This window comes from Spinacia oleracea, chromosome 5 (assembly GCF_020520425.1).
Source record: "Spinacia oleracea cultivar Varoflay chromosome 5, BTI_SOV_V1, whole genome shotgun sequence".
NCBI classification, from domain to species: domain Eukaryota; kingdom Viridiplantae; phylum Streptophyta; class Magnoliopsida; order Caryophyllales; family Amaranthaceae; genus Spinacia; species Spinacia oleracea.
Window position 1 is genome coordinate 104,330,847 of NC_079491.1, and position 19,696 is coordinate 104,350,542.

Here is a 19,696-nt window from a genome sequence, read left to right on the forward strand (position 1 = left end):
AATTCATCTTTTTATGAGCATATGTGTATGATATTGTGGGATGTAAGAGAATTAAGAAAATTATGGTTGGGCGCCATGATGAGCAGCTCCAGCAGTAGGTTGATAGAGATGAGATAAAGGGGGATAAAAAACAAAAAAGGGAGTTGAAAGCTTGAAATCACGTGAGAATCCTAGAGCTAAGTCAGCCAAATGTTGAAAGTGACGCGTGGTTGGGAAATTGCTGAACAATTTCACGGGATCAATAACGTCCGCTAGATTTGGTTGATCGACGGTTGTAAATGTTTCTCATGCTTCTCACCTAATATGTACTTCTCATATGATCCCCCCCCCCTCTCTCTCTCTCTCTACATATATATATATATATATATATATATATATATATATATATATATATATATATATATTAGATTAGAGTAAAAATCAAACGTTTACGATTAACTTCGAATAGATTCACAAAGATTACCCCTCAAAAAATATCAAAAGTAATGAACGTTTTCTCAAACTTTTACACAAGAAGGTTGTGAGTCCGGGATTCGAACCTATAATGTCATGCATTCCATAAAATGATAAAAATATAGAACTCGTAAATTCAACTGAACTGAAAATACTTTAATGCAAATTAGGGTAATTATTTTTAATTATACTAGTAAAAAGAAGGAGAATTTGCGAATTACTACCTACCTTGTTTGATGGTTTGTAATTACTACCTACATCTTTAAAAGTTGCGAATTACTACCTACATCTTTTATTATTGTTGCAAATTACTACCTACTTGTCAATTAGTGTATTTTCCCACAAATTAATCAACTAATACACCATAATCATCCTAATTATATATTATTTACTTAAATTTATAAACTAAAATTAAAATCACCTATTTTATTTTAAAAAAAAAATTACAACTAAAAAAATTACCCAACCAAAACAAAAACAAAATACCCGATCTTGTTCTTCCCCTTCTTTCTATATGTGTTCATCTTCCCTAAATTAAATGTCTAGATAGGTTAAAATTTCATTCTTGCTCATTCAACTGGTACTACCCTGGTTCATTATCCTTCAAACAACATTTCTTGAACCACAATTTCGTTAAGGTATGCCCAATTTTATGCTACTGTTATAACTTCGAAATTTAGGGTTTTTATTTCAATTAAATTTGGGTTTGGGAAATTTTGGGGGTTTTATGTATTTTCGCCAATTAAGGATATAATTAAACATTTGGAGTATAGAACTTATTCAATTTTCTTCTACTTTGGAAGAATTATATCATGGAAGCCATGAAAAGATGATTATGGCTTGTTGAACGTACGGTGTAGATTAAAGTTCAATAAAATCTTAATTAATTAGATAAAAAGCAATGTTCTTGCTCGTTCTTGACTTTGGAAGAATTATTTATAATGTTTAAGCTGACATTACTTGTTGGTTCTTGACTAGTCATAGTAATAGCAAAATTCCAACCTATAAAGCAAACCGAGAACGAGAGCTATCATAATTAGCATACCTTTGTGAAGAGTAGTTGATATAGTTTCTGGTATTTATCTTCAAGTTCTCTCCTTTCCTCGAAGAACTTCTCTTAAAGTTTATCAGTTTTAAAGCAAGGTCATTTTTAGCTTTATTAATTTGAAGTTGTGGTTTTTTTTTAGGCTTTATTAATTTTAAGTTGTGGTTTTTTTTAATATAAATTTCAGGTGATTTTAATTTTAGTTTATTAATTTAAATAATTAATATATAATTATGGTAATTATAGTGTATTAGTTGACTAATGGGTGAGAAAATAGATTAATTATATTGACAAGTGGGTAGTAATTGACAAAAATAGTTAAAGATGTAGGTAGTAATTCGCAACTTTTAAAGATGTAGGTAGTAATTCACAAATCCTCAAATAAAGTAGGTAGTAATTCGCAAATTCTCCAAGAAATAAATTCATATAAGAGAGGTTTAACAGAGGTTTTTGCAGTTGCGCACATCCGCCCAGATATACCAGAAGAGATTCCCACTTTCGCAGTTCCGAAGGTTTTTGATTCACGCAAGTTTTCCGTACAATCATGGGGTTAACTCGTGATTCTAAACAAGACCATAAGTAATCATTTTTCTTTGATTAATTTTTTATTAACCATGTTGTTTCCCCCTCAAATTTTATCTTTGTTTAAGGAAGAGTTTTGATTTTGTTGCAAATTTCTGTGATTGGTATATTATGCAATTCAGGATGCACAAGGAATTTTTGGCAAGCCCAATAAAATCAACTGTTGATAAATTTCAACTCATTCCTGAGTTTTTGAAGGTATACTTTTTAATTTTTATTTTGATGATTAATTCGACATTTTTGTTGAATTGAATGTGGTGTTTTGGGTTTTTAAATTTTGGATGATTACATCGACATTAACTCGACATTTTTTTTTGAGTTGTTGATAAATGAATGTGGTGTTTTGGGTATTTGATGATTAATTCGACATTTTTGTTGAGTTGTTGATAAATGAATGTGGTGTTTTTGAGTTTTTGATGATTAATTCGACATTTTTGTTGATTTGAATGAATGTGGTTTTTGAGTTTTCTGTTTTTAGAGCTTGATGAGTATTTTTTTCTTCTTCTTTTGTTGGTATTTTTGTACTGTATAGATGAGAGGGTTAGTGAAGGAACATTTGGATTCTTACAATTACTTTTTTAATACCGGGATGAAGAAGATGGTTCGAGTTAACAATGAAATTCGGTCATCTGTTGACCGTGGTATCTATCTCAAGTACTTATCTCAACTTCTTGGTTTTTTATTATGCTATGTATTTGTATATATTATGTAACTGCTAAAATCTATACTATTTTGGAGTAGACCAAAATATTATTTCTTTCATGTATTTGTTTGATCACTTTAATGAAACGTGTGTTGTTCTTTGGTCTGTGGTTTGGATTTTATCTTTACATGTTTATTGATATAAAAGTTGGTGAACCATCTGTTGTGTTGGACGGTGTTGCTGAGAAGATCAACCCTCTGTCGTGCAGACTATCATCTATGACGTTCGTAATTGTACCCTTTCTACCTTATTGGTTTTAGATCATGTTCATCCTTAGAGTAGCGTAGTTGCCATTGCTTTTTACTTTACTTGCTGCAATTATATTATGTACATACATAACATTCTTTGTTGGCTTACTTACACTAGTTATGTGCGTATGATCCATTTTTATATTTTATCAAGTTATCAACTCATATATGACGGAGTTCCGGAACTATCTTGAATCATTTGGCTACAATTTTTTGCATGCTACCTACATTTCCATTTCCTTATCCGTGCTTTGTGTGATGGTGGTGGTGGGGGGTCTTTGACTCTCTATCAGTCTTGGAAGTTTGTTATTAGAGAGCCACAGTAAGATGAACCATACAACCCTCTTTGTAGATTATATTTGATTCCCTTTTAACTAATGCCTATGCAAGTGCATAAGTGGTATCTTTGCCATATCTTTTAGGAGTCTTCATGGCATTCCACCACCTCATTCTTGGCTGTCGCTTTTAGGTAAGATTTTTGGATAGATTCTTGAATGCTAGGGGTGAGGGCCGTGAGGCTACAAGCCTACAACAGAAGATAGATGTTTATATTCCAGAACTCTTTTGATGGAAATATTTGCGTTGTATTGTTGATGCAGTAAATTATCCGATGTTTCATCTTGGAGTAATTTGCACTTGATAGGAGTTAGATTCCTCTCATCTCTAAAAAGAATAATTTAACTGGTGGTACTATACCTTTTCAAGTTTGGGCTTACAGCTTACTTTCTGATGTAGATTGAAATTATAGTGCCTTGCTCATCTTACCTTTCTCGTCATGGTTGACATACATCATCAAGGGAAGGGGCCTTGAAGGAGTCATTACAAGGAATGAGATGCTGATAAAGGGAAAAACTAGGTCGTTGCTAGTCTTACACCTAAATCAATCTTAATACCTAAACTAAACACTGGAAACAAGTAGAGTGGCAAGCAAGGGTCGAATCCACGGAGAATTGCGGGTTTCGTAGCTAAAAGTGCTAACATAAGCTAGTTCAAAGAGGGGTTCTTCGTTGAAAAAGAGAATGCAAACTAAACAATTAAAACGAGAAGCAAGGATTAAAGACAGTAGGGGATTGGGGTTCACCAAAGGGTACATGCAATAGGGGATTAAGGGTTTAGGAATTAACTAGAATTGCAAAGACAAATTGAAAGGGGAATTGATCTTTAATACTCACAAGAAAATGAATCATGCTCCCGCACTAACCCAAAGACTAGAGAGTCGATCAAAATAAATCCAATCGAAATCATACGGCGCAAGGACTCACAATTCCTTGCCAAATCAATGCATTGCATTGCATTGACCAAGCAAAGTTACGTCTAACCAAGCAAGCAACGAAGAACCCCCCCAACTTATGCGTTTAATCGCGAGAACTAATGAATTCTACCTTAAAACCCCCATACGTGGAAACCCTTAGCTACACCCAAACCCCTAGATAAGAGACTACTCACTCATGGAGTTGACCACAAATTTCAACATGATATATTCAATAGAAGCATGAATTTCCAAGTAATCAAAGCAAAAATCTCTAACCAAATCTCCAACCAAATAGTCTAGGCTAATAGAAGATTAGGAAAATCCAAGTAAACAAGAGAAATAGAAAGGGAAATATAAAAGTGCCTATTTTTGGGTTTTTTGATTAATGAGAAAACAAAGGAATCAAATCAAAAGAGACTAGAAATAAATGAGAATATGAAAGTTAAGGTTAGAGAGTTTTACAATGAAGCTTCAATCCAAGTCTTGAGGAGAATCCCCAAAATACAAGAGCAATCAATGAGAATGTTTTCTCTCTCTAAAACTTCAAAAAGTTCCGAAAAATGTAAAAAATGAGATCCCCAAACAATTGGGGGAAAATGTGTATTTATACTCTTTCCTAAAAAGGAACAAAATAACTAAAAGATTCGAATTCCGGACGTCGGTACGGGCGCACAAATATGGGTATTCGAGGGCGCACCAAAATCGGGTGCTGGCGATGAGTGAGAGATAACAGGAAACCCAAAGTTACGTCGACGGTGCGGGCGCACCAAAATTGGGTGCAGGCGCGCACCTCTGAGGCGTTGAGGCGCAGTGAGGCTCAACTGTCAATCAAGAAGTCAACTATGGAGAACGGTGCGGGCGCACCAAAACGGGTGAGGGGCACCGTTCCAGAAATGCCAATTTTGCCTAAAACAGAATGTCCTTGGGAATTTGCTACAGAGGGGTCTCCCGGCTGAAGCGGGCGCACTAGAAAGCTCAATTTGGCATTTTCAAAAAGTTCCTGCAACTATGTTCCCATTAGTGCGGGCGCACCGTTCTGCACTTGCTATATTTTTGGATATCTCCTTGTACGAGCCTGTGTGGGCGCTCATGATTAGGTGCGGGCGCACCATATACGTGAACTTCATTTCCCTTTTCAACTCCATCCGAAAATCCTATAAAATCAATAAAAACGAAATAAAAACTAATGAAAAACGAATTAAACCAAGAGTCACTACGAATTCAATTAAAACTAAAATGTAAGTAAAATCATAGAATAAAAGAAGAAATAAGAACGAAAACTAGAAGAAAATAATAAGAAAATAAAGGTTTAGAGCGACATAAATGTCGCTCATCAGATGCCTTTTTTTTATTTTAAATTTGTCGGCAAGGACCTTTTATAAGGTCGATTTGTGAGGAAGGACCTTTTCATGGTCACGTGACTGACACATGATGGGAAACGCCGGAAAATGATGGTGAACGCCGGAAAATTGTGGTCAATGCCCGTTTTCCGACAAAAGGTCCCAGTAAAAAAAAAGTTCATTGAGGTCCCAAGTTGTCACTTTGCTTATAAAAGGTCCTTTCTCAAAGATCCTTTTTCACAAAGTCGACCTTATAAATGGCCTTCTACAAATTTTCCTTTTTTTGCGCGTGTGTGTATGTGTGTTTTGTTTATTTATTAAAAGCAGTTTAGCATTTCAACATCCATCTATTCTCATGAGTGTCTTGACGTGTAAAGGTGGGATCTATATGGTGGTTGTATTAGAAGGTTACTTGACTAAAAAGCCAAAACTTCACATTGGGAATGGGATAAGGGGGAGAAGATCCTTCCCTGAGGTATTATCTAAATTGTTGTATCCATAATATGGCAGGTATGCAGCACCTATAGAAGCTCATATAGAGTATGTCACTGAAAGTGCTGGTCAAAAGGAATTACGTACTAAGGTATGTCTGTGTTATTGGGCATGAGTGTTACATAAGCAAATAAAAATTATTACATCGCCTCTCACGTCTATATATTCCATAATTGGCAAAAAGATGTAATTATAGGAAAAATGCCTATTATCTTACGAAGTCATCGATGTGTGTTATATGGGAAGGATGAGACAGAGCTAGCCAAACTTGGTTTGTCACTGCCCTACCTGAAGCATATTCTTTCATTTTCTACCTCAGTGACTCTTGTAATACTGAATTTTTTTTTCGTCAGGTGAATTCCCCCTTGATCCTGGAGGGTATTTTGTCGTGAAAGGAAATGAAAAGGTGCTTTTAAGGCTGCTTTATCTTCAGCATTCATTCAGTTAATACATACTTAGTAAACTTAGTCTTTCTTTTTTCTGCTGCTTATCTTTGTCCATCTTATGCATGGTGCGATAGCTATGTTTCTTTTCTTTTAGAGGGTGTTGCATTGCTAGAGTCCAGTGATGAAATTTATATTTGAGTGGAAATTATCTCTTGATTTTGTTAACAACATTACGCTTCATAGCCAAGGGCCCTTCTTTACATAGAAGACACCCCCTTATTGCTGTCAACACTATCCCAATGAATCTAGAGATATTGCCGTCCCAAACGAGGCAAGGGAGGTTGGATGTACCTAGCTTTTATCCCTATGATAAGAGAGAGGCTGCTTAATTTGGAGAAATGAGATTGGGTTCGTGCAGCAAAACAAAACTCTTAGCCTCATTTCGTTGGTGTATGGAAAGGTATTTTTTGAATTTCACTAGGTTTAGATGTTTAAGTGCATGACTCTGTGGTGTTTAGGGTAAAGAGTGGCTTAAGAGTATTCTTTCGGAATGAGGTTTGGTCAGATGAATGACCCTTGAATACTAAATTTCCAGATCTTTAAAGGGTGGCATACTGACATCCACGAAAGATGCTACGCCGCTACGGTGAATGACATAGTGTCATGAAATTGCTCTTAAATGTCTTGGGACTTGTCCTTCTCCATGCGTAATGACTAGAAGATGCTATCTGCAGTTTCTCGAGTCCTAGATTAGCTATCTAGTGGAGCATATTGAACGTAGTGGAGCATATTTTATGATTTGGCTGCATGGTGTAGGATTTTAGAAGTTTTTCTCTTAAATTTCTGCAATATGCTTAAGGAGCTGATAATTAAATTTCCGAGGCTGTCTGAGGTCCAAGGCTCCTCTAAAAGCATGTCTCAATTCACTGGAAAGATCTTACTGAGAAAATGTGCTCAAATGGAGGATTTCAGTCTTCCAAGCATCTGGAATTTCCATTGGTACACAACGTGTAGTTAGTCGTAGTTTGAATTTCATTGGATCCAAAATTTGAAAGGCGTTCTTATAAGTTGGAAGAGGAGGTCGGAGGAAATTATTTATTTCGGATTTGTGCATGCTAGTTTTTTTGGCTTTTTGATTTTGTACTTTAAAGGAAAAGAATCAGCAGAATTTTTATGGGGAAAACCTTACCACTTTGCCCTCCTTTGTGCACAGGGTTGACACTTCCTTTCTGTCTTGTTTAATACTATTCTAGATTAATGAAAAGTTTCTGTATCTAAATGTTGATCATAGAATGCTAATCCAATAAGCTAAAATTTTTCTTTTGCCTTACTTTTTATTTGCAGGTGATTCAGATTCAAGAGCAACTGTTGAATAACAGAATAATCATAGAAGTTGATAAGAAGGGAAAGTGAGTTTAGTACTTGACTTTGTTTCGTTATAATTATCTAAGCTTTTCCGGCTCCCAATTTGACCTTAATGGATATTCATTACTGCATTAGGAATTTGGAGCCCCTTAGCTGTACATGCACCTCCAAATTTTTTTTCAGACAGAAGAAAAAATGAAAGAGGCTGAACCGTTGAAGTGGGTGCTTCATCATGTCCCTGCCACAATAGTAGACTGGACAAATTGCAACACCCAAGAATTAATTCAACTATCTAACTTAAAATATAAATAATAAAATAAATAATTTATAATATAATCATCAACAAAATCACTAAAAGTAGTTATAACATTTTGAGGAACTAGAGTGTACACCATGCATCATATATCAATGCAGGGAGGTAGGTAGAGAATACTTGGGTGAACGACAAGAAAGAAGCAAAAAAGTGGATAATCATTGCAATGGTACCTATATAGCATGTGGATTGTGATAAAGGAAAATGATTGTATGAAAATCATACACCTCCAGTTCCCGTCAATAAATTTCGATGTCAATAGCTCGAACATTTTGTGTGATGTTAGGATCTTAGGAACCATCCTTTGAGGACGCAGGTTGAACATATCAACCACAGTATTCTTGATGCATTTTTATTATGTTACTGTTCGAATCAGTATTACAGTTGCGATTAGTAGACAAACATCCACTAATTTCATTCCTAAGTGAACTCTTTGTCTAACATAGTATCAAGTATAGGTGCTTTACATGCTCTAACTAATGAAAGCTTTTTTTTTTGCTTTTTTTAAATGTAAATGATTAGGCCATTCTCCTGAACATAAAGATTGCTTGCTTTTGAAAATCAGGCCTTCGATTTTGTTTGGGGATTTGTTTGATTGGTTGAGTAAATTGTAAATAGTGTTTATCAAGCACTCTGCATATTACTAAATAACCAAAGCAGAAAAAGGGAGGAGCCTTGAGTGAAGGATGCCGTGTCTAACATAGGTTAAACATCTCAATTCTACATGTATGAGTTATGACAATAAGTAACTTGTAGGATCAAATGTAGAATGACGCTGTGAAGTTGGATTGCTAATCATAGGTCATCAATATTTGCTGATACTTTGGTAAAATCTGGACATCCATCGTTACTTTTCAATCTCCCCCAAGTTTTGAATATAATTAGAAAGATGTGGTTTACCTTCTCACCGCATTTCTCCGCATTTCTCTGAAATGCTGATTATTTCATTATTCTGACATTGCCTAATAACTAAAGATTATTGGCCTATTAGGTTGAGCAGCCTTTCTAATTTCAATTTTGTGTTTCAGTTTGGTTGCATCTGTCACATGCAGCGCTGCAACATTAAGGACCAAAAGTATCATAGTGATGGAAAAAGAGAAAATATATCTACAACTCAATTCATTTCAGACTAAGGTATTGTTTTCATGTTAGACGAGTCTTACATTTAATAGTTATTGTTTTATCATTATTTGATGTTAATTGGAAGTAGCTTTTGCCTTTTACTTTCAGGTTCCCATTATGGTGGTGATGAAGGCAATGGGAATGCAGAGTGACCAAGAAGTTATGCAAATGATTGGACGAGATCCACGCTACAGTTCTTTACTCTTGCCTTCTATTGAGGTAACTTACATAGTACTCCCTTATGTATTATTTCCTTTTACCTGTTTTCCTTATCAGGATGCGATGTATTTTATATCTTATCTACGGAGTACTGAAACACACTTATTTGGACATAATTTTATCCCACTGTTACTCTACTTTGCCTAGGTGTGCCCATCTTTAATCAGTGGCGCAGGAAGAAACTTTTATCTGGTTATTGACATTATAATTACATGCTGCAAAGAAGATATTTTTAAGGATATTTTTCTTTGGGGTGTCGGTGGGCACCCATTCACCTCATTGGCGCCACTACTGCTTTTAGAAAAATCCACCCATCCAATTTATTGGACCCACATCCACCTTTTCAAATCCAGATTCTCTCTCTTGTTGAGTTGTTGGCCAACGAATCACCCTCTTGTGATAATCTATTCTTCTCTTACTCTCTCCTTTTCTTAGTTCTTATGCCATATACCAAAGGGGTATGTAGTAGACAAATTAAATACAGAGGGAGTATAAAATAACATACCGACATAATGTTTGATCCGAGGAATGAAAGCATCCTTAACTCCATAAAAATAACCCAGATTCATCCAATAGTCTACTTGATTAAATCAGAAGTGGATCTGTGAAGTAAAATTTGGTTATGTGTTAGTCTTAAAACCTTACACACACGTAGCCCACATGCACCCACGCACAAGCACACGAGCGTACACATTCACAACCACACACACACACACATAGCCTCACTGCCTTACTGCCATAGCACAATGTCAATGTAGATTATATGTTCGTTGGGCCAAGGGAGACCAGGTTTGTTTGTCATTTTAGTTACGAACAATGATTACTCTGTCCAACGACACCAATTACTATCAATACTATCAAATGAAGCTACGGATTTTCTAGGAGTGGGAAAATAATATTGAGTATTGAATAGTCATGTAAAGTTGTAAACTATGGGTAAGGAACTTTTTTTCTTTCGGTAGGTAATAAGTCATTACACTTTTTAGGCATGAAAGGGATGTCATCTTTATAATAAAAAAATTGTATAAAATTTTCTCTTCCTTTAGCTTGTCATGTATCAATTTATACCCAATTTCAAGGATGAGAAGTCCAACACAAATTCTTATTTAAAGGTGGTGTAAAACAAATATTGTACATTAGAGTAAAAGTTAAGTCAAAATGTTGAAAACTTATTTATTTTTTAGTAATAAATTTTTTCTCTTTAATAAAATTTATCCTTCAAAATCACTAATAATGTAGAAAAGTAACTATATAACCCTTTAAAATGTTTATCCATCAAAAAATAATTGATAATATAAAAGTTAATCAAAACATGTTAAATGATACCAAAAACTGGGTACCTCGATGTACAATAAATTTATTGTGCACATAGCGCATGCAAGACCTTTTGGAAGTCCAATTTCTATTCTTTAGTACCTTTTTCATCTTATATATGTTCACTCTTTGGCTGGTGAATGGTTAGATTTTGATGCCTATTTGGTAGTTGCTTATGGGTTAGAGACTAGTTTCAAATTGTTTATTGTTTTTGATATTAAATTGATATCTTGCTAGTCATTTGTTACAAAAGGGAATTTCTCATGATAGGTGTTCAGCCTAGGGATGATTGATGATGACCAGTTCCTCCTTGACTCTTGTACATATCTTATGGATGTTCTGTTGTCTTCTTAAGCTGGCTAGCTGATGATCTTAGCTTGTAGGTCTTGAGATGGTGCGTGATGGTAGTTCCTAGCTGGGTGTGTTATCATACTGAATATTTATAGACTTATAGCTCATAGTACTCACAATGTTCTCCCCCCTCCATCCCCAAATAAATAGGCAAACCGATTTTTCATTCTTACATAGTTACATGTATGTCCCCTTCAACCTCTCTCAGGAAACTTGCTTAGAAGTTAGAAATGAAGAGCGCTTGAAGTCCACTCCTCTTTACTAGAAGTCTAGAGCACACAAGTTTTTTAATCACGAGTTCTTTGTAATGACAATTGTTCTCATCAAATATTATTTGAAGTTGCAGATTGTTTTAAACTCCTCTAGCTTCTGTTTGTTTGTGTTTTTTACTCTTTGATAATTCAATTTTGAATAGTTTAAATTTGTGTTTTTAGGAATGTGCAACTCTTGGTGTGCACTCAAAACAACAGGCGCTTGAATTTCTAGATAACAAGGTATGCAACATGTTTGTACTTGAATAACCTGATTCTTTTTCTTGCATTTTTTTTATATTTTGGGAGTTTCCCTTAGAAGTTACAAAATCTTTCGTTGAATGGTTCATTTTCTTACACTATCTTGTGACTGACACGACAGTGAATGTATGAGGAGTCGATGATGCTGATTAGCACTCATCTTGTGTGTTTTTATTAGTTTAGTTATTGGTTTTAGTTGAGCTTGTTTGTTTATCCTTTTGCAGAGAGCTTGTTACGCACAACATATGTGCAGGGCTTTGTATAGCCATAGGAAATGAAAAAGGATGATTTCAGATTTTAAAAGTTATATATTGAAGAAGTTAAATATTGTATTCAGTTGCTTTCTTAATTATTTATTCTGAGATCTAGGCTACTAATTGATATGACTATAAACACGTCTAAGTCACGTCGTCGACGCCTAAATTTGTTCAGTGTACTTAACTACCCTCTGTTGCATATTTTTTGTTTTACCTTTTGCCAACAAGTTTTCCCATTGTCGCCATGTTTGTAACATGGTTTTGAACTTTGCTATATCAGCTTGACTGCTTGAGTCATGTGGTTGACTGCACCAGGATCAGTCCTTATACGAAAAGAATGTTATTGTTGCATTGCAACGCATGCTTTATTTTTTAACCACAGAGTGCAATTATATTATCTGATTGAGATTTGAGCAATTGGGCGTTGTGCGAGTTGGTTAAATATATCTTTATTAAGCCTCTTGAGTATACTATTCTGACCCAAGCATCTATGATGCCATGACGGTATGACCCCATTATCTTGGATCTTAATTTAGCTAATTGCTTGTTTCAGGTAAAAAAATCACAATTTGCAAGTGCTCAACCTGAAAAGGTGATGTTCTGTCTCTCTTAACCAGCTAACTGTTTGAATTATGACATCCGTCTGCACTATTCCTGACAAAGAGTAAATATTGTTTCAGGAAGATAGAGCTTTACCAATACTGCGTGATGTATTTCTTGCGCATGTTCCGGTTAGTTAAGCTTATTTTTATGTTCAAGATATGCATTTCTTCTCAGCTTCACCTTCACCTTCAGGATGATTTTTCTGTTGAGAGGTTTAAAGGAAAATTTCAAAACTTCATATATTAACCTCTAGTCCTGGCTTTGCAGGTGTGTGAGAACAACTTTCGTGCCAAGTGTATATATGCTGCTGTGATGTTGAGGCGCTTGTTGGAGGCATTCTTAAATAAAGCTGCAGTAGATGACAAGGTTTGCTAATTTACTTGAACATACATCTATTACTACTGAAGTGTGAACTTCTTTCTTGTTTGTTGGAAGAATATCGAATCTGATGTATTAAGTCTAATTGACATACCTTATTGTTGTGATATGTGCTAGGATTATGTCATAAACAAGCGGTTTGAACTCTCTGGACAGTTACTCTCACTCCTTTTTGAGGTGCTGTTTAATATGCATTTCACAGTCTTTCTTATGAACTTTATAAAGTTTCTATCTTTTTTCAGTTTCAAATTACAATGTGATGATAAATTTAGGACTTGTTCAAGACGATGATCACTGAAGTCAAAAGAAAGGTGGATGCTATATTAATTAAAAAAAGTCAATCTAGCAGATTCGATTTTTCTCAGGTAAAACCTCATGGACAGTTAAGCTCGACCTTTTTTTAACTATTTTTTCTCATGGACTGTTAAGTATGGACTGTGATAACTAGTGTGTAGACCCGGGGCATCCTCGGGTAGTCGGGTCTTTACTTTGAATAATATAATGAGTTTGGCTTGAACAATGATTACTTTGAACTATTTACTCTCCTTAAACGTTTTTTGGTACCAAAATTATAATGTCTTGTCATCAATACCTTAGTAAAAATATATGAATAATTGAAAAAGTTAGTACACAATAAGCATTCGTTGTTCCAAGTTAATAATATGTTTATGTGGAGTAAAGATCATATCAAGTAGTTGAGTAAGATGGCAAAACTTCTACCTTACATCTTGTTGGTCTCGTGTTCGAGTCTTACTATGCGAAGTTTTTGTACAAGAGTTCCACGCATGGCGCATATACATTGTCATGAACGCTTTTTAATATGTTAGTGTAGATTTAAATTGGACCACTGTTGAGACAGCAGGGCGTCATCGTGGAAAAAGAGTTTCTTCCAAGGGGGATTAGCTCTTCAAGTAGGTGTGATGAAAACTGATTTTAGAATAGTGGTGTGATAAAAAATGATTTTGGCAGGGTGTGAGATCAATAGGATCAAGGGCATGCTTTAACTTTTAACTTATTCTTTCACCAATTCGTCTCACGAGATGTAGATCTAGAGGTAGTGATGTCATTATAGGGAAGAACTTTCGAATATCACATGTCGTGAAGGTAATTTAAGCTGTGCGAGTGAGGAAAAGCTTGTGAGAATACAATTCTTTTGGAAAGCCATTTTTCAAAATAGCTCTTTGTTTGGATGCCCATTTTGTATTTTACAATTTTTACCCATAGATCCACTTGACATTAAAGCTCCCTATGTTGTAGGGACCTGTTTCAAAGGCATTAATTCCTGGTGTAGTATCCCACCCATTCGGATGCCCTCATGTTTGATAAGTAAGGTGCTTAAGGGTATCTGCTTATAATGGAAATTGACACAACCATTTCCCCATTATGGCATGTTTTTGACCCGATTTGCATGACCCTGACAACTTTTTTCCCAGCCTACAACTATTCTTCCAACCTATCAAGTGCTGGGCCGTAGACTTTTCAGGTCCAACAGTGGTTTGATCAGTCTTTCGCTTGGGCCTTCAGGTTTCTAGTAATCCTATAATTGCATAATCAGAGAAGCATAGAACTCCTAGACATTGAGCAACGCATGTTTATTGTTCAGGGTTTCTGAAAGCCAAGGATTTCCTCCATTTTTTCAGTGCCTTATACATGTTTAGGAATTTAAAATCTGAGGGGATTCACCATGTCTTTACATCTATCTGCAAAGGTTGTTATTTGTGTTATTGGAAACTATGTGCATCCACAGAAGACCACATTTCTCTAAACTTTTCATGCACTCAGTGGTGACTGCATTTTTGGTTAATGTCCTTTTACATCTTTTTGACGGCATGGCTCTTATTGCAGATCTAAAGAAAATTTAGCTGTACGTTGATCAACCACTTTCTGGTGTGAATGGAGGACATGCTATTATATTATGCATTCAACTTTTTTTGATGCAGACTCTTTTATGGATCTAGTCTTTTGTATTTTTGTGATGTAAAGTTCAGTGTGCATCACTTTAATATTTATGTCTTTCTTAAGCATCTTCATAACATTTGATAAAAGAACACATCTTCATAGCAAATAGTTTTTTTTTTTTTTTTTTTTTTTTTTTTTTTTTTTTTTTTTTTTTTTTCTGATGTTGCTCGATTAATACCTAATATTTTGTCTTATTTGAGTGACTATGTTGGTATGTCCCCCTGCTTGAGTTCCTGTTCATCTTTTCAGCACATAATTGCCGATACTATTAGCTTTGGTTTAGAAAGAGCTCTTTCAACTGGCAACTGGTTTATCAAACGTTTCAAGATGGACAAGAAAGGTGTAACACAGGTTTACATTCTCTTTCTCAACTTCTTCATATTTTTTTTTAATATTACAGTACTTTCTACTCTTTGCATATGTTGAAGCCAGCTTTTAGTGATTTAACCATTGGATATGGAAGGTACTTGGCAGGCTTTCTTACATTCAAGCATTGGGCTTTCTTACAAAAATTCAACCCCAGTTTGAGAAATCGAGGAAAGTTAGTGGACCCAGAGCTTTGCAACCTAGCCTGGTCATGCACTGTTTCTTTGAGGTTTTTAGTTCTGCAAGCCTTTTCATGTTCCAGATCTTGATTTGAAAAAGTATTTTCCTGTTGCAGTGGGGAGTGCTTTGCCCATGTGATACACCAGAAGGTGAATCTTGTGGATTGGTAAAGAACTTGGCACTGATGACTCATGTTACTACCGATGAGGAGGAAGGCCCATTAATATCTTTGGTATGTATTTATTCTGTTGTAATCCATAACCTTGCACTGATACTGTAGTCTAGACCACTCCCCCAATGTCAAACGCACAAGTTGGTCAGGTTGAGTTCAGATAACTTTCAGTTTGGGTTATTTACGGACGTTGACATTTTGGTTCAGGTAAGGAAATGGTTGTTTTTGACCCTAGCTCATTTGTTTCAGGTTGACCGAACATGCTAAGAGCATCTTTTTACTTATATTAAAAATACATACAATAATTTGTTTTATCCTTTATTATACCCTTCGTTCCTTTTTGTTCTACCCAATTAATGTAGATTCAAAGACTAAGGAATATAAGAGGCAGGGACCATCCATTTGGGGTATTTCTACTTTTTGAAGAGCCAAGTATTCTTAAAAGGTATAAATGGGTCTCATGTAGTGGGCTAAAGGAGGGAACACGAGGGATATTAGTTTACTATATAAAAATATCAAGTCAAAGTGGGTAGAACTTAATTAGAAGAGCAGATGAAAATGGAAAGTGGGTAGAACAAAACTAACAGAGGGAGACATGGAGTATTATGGTACTAACAATTAATAAAAATCAGTTTTAGAAGCACCGTAAGGTTATGTTTTATTTTTGTTTCAAATGGAATTTCATTTTATGGAAGAGGCAACAATAAGTACTCCCCCCGTCCCAGATTTGTTTTTACATTTTCCATTTTCATTCGTCCCAGATTAGTTTTTACATTTCTATTTTAGGAAATACCCCCACAATTATTTTAATACCTCTCTCTTTCCACTACCAAACACTGGCGGACCCAGTGTATTACCAGGGGGTGCACATGGCCCCCCCCACAATTATTTTAATACCTCTCTCTTTTCACTACCAAACACTGGCGGACCCAGTGTATTACCATACACCAGACATCACAAATAAATGTGTGCTCTAGTGGTCAATGCTTGCCTTGAGATTTACTTCTTCAGACCTAATGGTCACAGGTTCGAGCCTGTCTAGGTGCAATTTTGCTTCCGTAGTCTTTTCTTTTTAATTTTTCAACGATACTATTAAAACATCATTACAAATTAAATTACAAAATATTTATTGTATTTCTTTTATTCATTACATGGGGTAGTACCAAATTTTGGATAACTTTGCTTCATTTTTTAATAAATTATTTCCTTTGTAGACAATATTTAGCTTAAATTAAAGTATATAAGTGGTTGTAGGTGTCTTGATGATCTGAAAAACAACAGTAGCCTTTTCTTTCAAAGAATGTTGTGTGCTTTAACATTGTTTAATGATTGGTGACCCCCCTGACTGAAAATCCTGGGTCCGCCACTGCTACCAAAAAGTAAGGGTCCCACACCCTCTCACATTCAATTAAAAAAAATACCCCATTATATTCTATCACATCTATTTTCCAATAAAATAATACCCCAATATCTCATTTCACATCTACTTTTTTTAATAAATTAATATTTAATAACCAAACAACAACTTCTTTCCTAAAACTGTGTCATGATAAGTGTGAAGACTAATTTGGAGCGGAGGGAGTAATAGGTTTATCTAACTGAAAGGAGAGAAAAATCTCAATCAAAAGACTGCAACAAGAGAAAGAGTACAAGACGGTAGAGGGAGTATATAAGGAAAAAGGGGAAAAAATCTGAGGTTCTTGAAGTTTTTCCTAATTCACTGAGGTGCCCTCTGACAAGTGTTAATGTCTAGTGAAGCTGTAGGATAAGCAATCTCATTGTAACTTGATGCGGGTTTAAAGTGTCTACTGAAGATTAGTTTCCAAATCATTCTTTATTTATAATATTTGAGTTTTAATTTCAAATAAATAAAACAAAGGGTTATTTCATCTGTTTATTATAAATTTCAAAGCTAGAATTATATTTGCAACTTTGGGACATTAATTAATATATAGAATGTTGTCATATGCATTAACTGAGATTAAATAGATTGTGTGTTATGATATTTTTACTTAAAATTTTTTTGTTAGGAAATCTATTCGGTTTACTGAGAAGATATTTAACATGTAAGTTAGGGTAATTATATTTTAAGTAATATAATAGAGTTTAATAATGCCTACAAGCTAGGGGCTAGTTGATACTTTAATTTTAATGAAAAGTTGAGTAAATTGAGTTTTGAGCTTTTGTAAGAACTTGTGGGACGCATGTTCAGGAATCATTAGAATTATAGTAAGATATGTTCTTATTCACCCCAAATTGGGAGAGTAAACAAATTGGTTGCATAGTTTTAGTTGATTACGAGATAAGATAAGCTAATTTCTTTGAAAAATTTCCAAGAAGAAAAATGACAGGTTCAAGGATTTTGTTAACCAACTATTCTAATGAATATATGCCAATATTGAAGGCCTCTACCCAATAGGTAGAGCAGATGAGGTTGACCTTTACTAGGTTATGTTTAAGACTTTTTCCATTTCTAACTAGTAACTACTATCGACGCAGTTTTCATTCAAATTGGCATGCCAAAACAAAGAACAGAAGTATATGCATGGAACAACTACAAGTCTCTTTTTGCGTGAGGGTTTGATTGAGTATCTTGATGTTAATGAGGAAAACAATGCCCTGGTTAGTCTCTTTTTACTTAGTTGCATTGTTTGGCTTTTCTATGCAATGCAGAACTGATATGCTTGTGGAATGTGGATGCTTGTTAGATCGCATTGTACCAAGACCAAGCCCAACTGGAGACAACTCACATCGAAATTGAGCCTTTTACAATCTTGGGTGTTATTTCCCCATCACAACCAGTCACCTCCAAATACTTATCAGGCATTCATATCTTCTTTTCTTTATGTACTAGTGTGATTGTTGTGATGAGTATTCCCTACTCCATCAACAAGATATCCATTGACTTGTCATTTTAAGTGTATTACGGCAACATTTGTTTGAATGTGGTACTGATTGAATCATGTGCGATGATACCCATACTATAACTTGTATTTCAAGGGTGATATGGAATTTAACTGAATTACTAGTAGTCGGTTTTAGGAAGTGCACTAAGTATTTGAGAATTGAGAGTAATGTTACTCCTCTTTGGATACTCGATTTTAATTTGGTTTACTTTTTTGAAAAGAGTAATTTATGTGCTGTTGTATTCTCTGTTTTAAGAAATTCTATATCCTACATTTTTACTGTCTATAATAAACTGATATTGTGATAAACCCGATTTTTTTGCCTTTGAACATGAATAAGATGATAATTCACCAAATGGTGATTGATAATTGGAAAAGCTAAATAGACGCAACCTTGTTTGTTAAAACTATAGCCTTTTTCTGAGCATGGGTCTTCGTACTTCTTATACAAGTGAAGTACGACAAGCTTGGTGCTGGGCAGAATGCAACGGTTGCTGTAATGAGCTATAGTGGATACGATATAGAGGATGCTATAGTCATGAATAAATCATCATTAGACCGTGGTTTTGGACGTTGTATAGTGATGAAGAAGTATTTTTCAATTCTTAGGAAGTGATAAATTTATTTTCCTCATCTTTGTACTATTGCTTATATCTTGACTTCTGTCTGCAACTTGATAGGAAGAATGCAATCATGCAGAGGTATGAGAATAATGCATCTGAAAGAATAATTCCACCAATAAGAGAAGGATTTTTTGCAGAAAGAATGCAGGTAGTATCTTTTTGTTCCATGTGCCACATTGTGGAAGGCCTATTGTTCGTGATACCTAGTATTGCATTTTGTCTATGTGTTTAAGGGTGTGTGCATGCTTGTGTGCTGTTGACAGGGGCGATGTGGGGTTAGGGAAGGAATAATTTCATAGGCAATGGATGAATATTCTGGGTCCTAAAGTTATTTTTTCCCACTTATCTATTCTACAAAATGCAACTATGTCCCATGGTTTGCATAGGTAAACAAAAAATGCCTATCAATAGTAGTGGTCGGTAGGGAAAAAATACCTAACTTTCAAAACTTTGAGGTAATTAAAGATTTGCGATAACTTAAAACCATTTCTGCATACCCTTAATTTAAATAGCATTGGAAATGTATATACGAGTTATTTTGTTTGTTTTACATTA

At 34.9% G+C, this 19,696-nt stretch overlaps 1 protein-coding gene across 1 annotated transcript; it reads left to right on the top strand.

Annotated features, from left to right (window-relative positions):
- Positions 1-910: 910 nt before the first annotated feature.
- On the top strand, positions 911-19,423 carry LOC110775781 (DNA-directed RNA polymerase III subunit 2-like). The gene is made up of 24 exons (XM_056829947.1): positions 911-1,091; positions 2,203-2,278; positions 2,613-2,734; positions 2,931-3,006; positions 6,134-6,206; positions 6,300-6,386; positions 6,469-6,521; positions 7,846-7,910; positions 9,208-9,313; positions 9,410-9,520; positions 11,620-11,679; positions 12,508-12,546; positions 12,635-12,685; positions 12,825-12,923; positions 13,053-13,112; positions 13,208-13,300; positions 15,144-15,245; positions 15,358-15,468; positions 15,556-15,672; positions 18,112-18,234; positions 18,321-18,520; positions 18,613-18,740; positions 18,944-19,109; positions 19,199-19,423. The coding sequence occupies exons 6-24, from the start codon at positions 6,317-6,319 to the stop codon at positions 19,371-19,373; spliced, it is 1,929 nt and encodes a 642-aa protein (XP_056685925.1). The 5' UTR covers positions 911-1,091; positions 2,203-2,278; positions 2,613-2,734; positions 2,931-3,006; positions 6,134-6,206; positions 6,300-6,316; the 3' UTR covers positions 19,374-19,423.
- The last annotated feature ends 273 nt before the right edge of the window (positions 19,424-19,696 follow it).

Bases quoted from the DNA above. Each gene is read 5' to 3' on its own strand.
- LOC110775781 (XM_056829947.1), top strand. From the start codon at position 6,317: ATGCCTATTATCTTACGAAGTCATCGATGTGTGTTATATGGGAAGGAT. The intron at 15,246-15,357 runs GTTTACATTCTC...TGGATATGGAAG, and splicing joins ACAAGAAAGGTGTAACACAG to GTACTTGGCAGGCTTTCTTA. The intron at 15,673-18,111 runs GTATGTATTTAT...CTATCGACGCAG, and splicing joins AAGGCCCATTAATATCTTTG to TTTTCATTCAAATTGGCATG.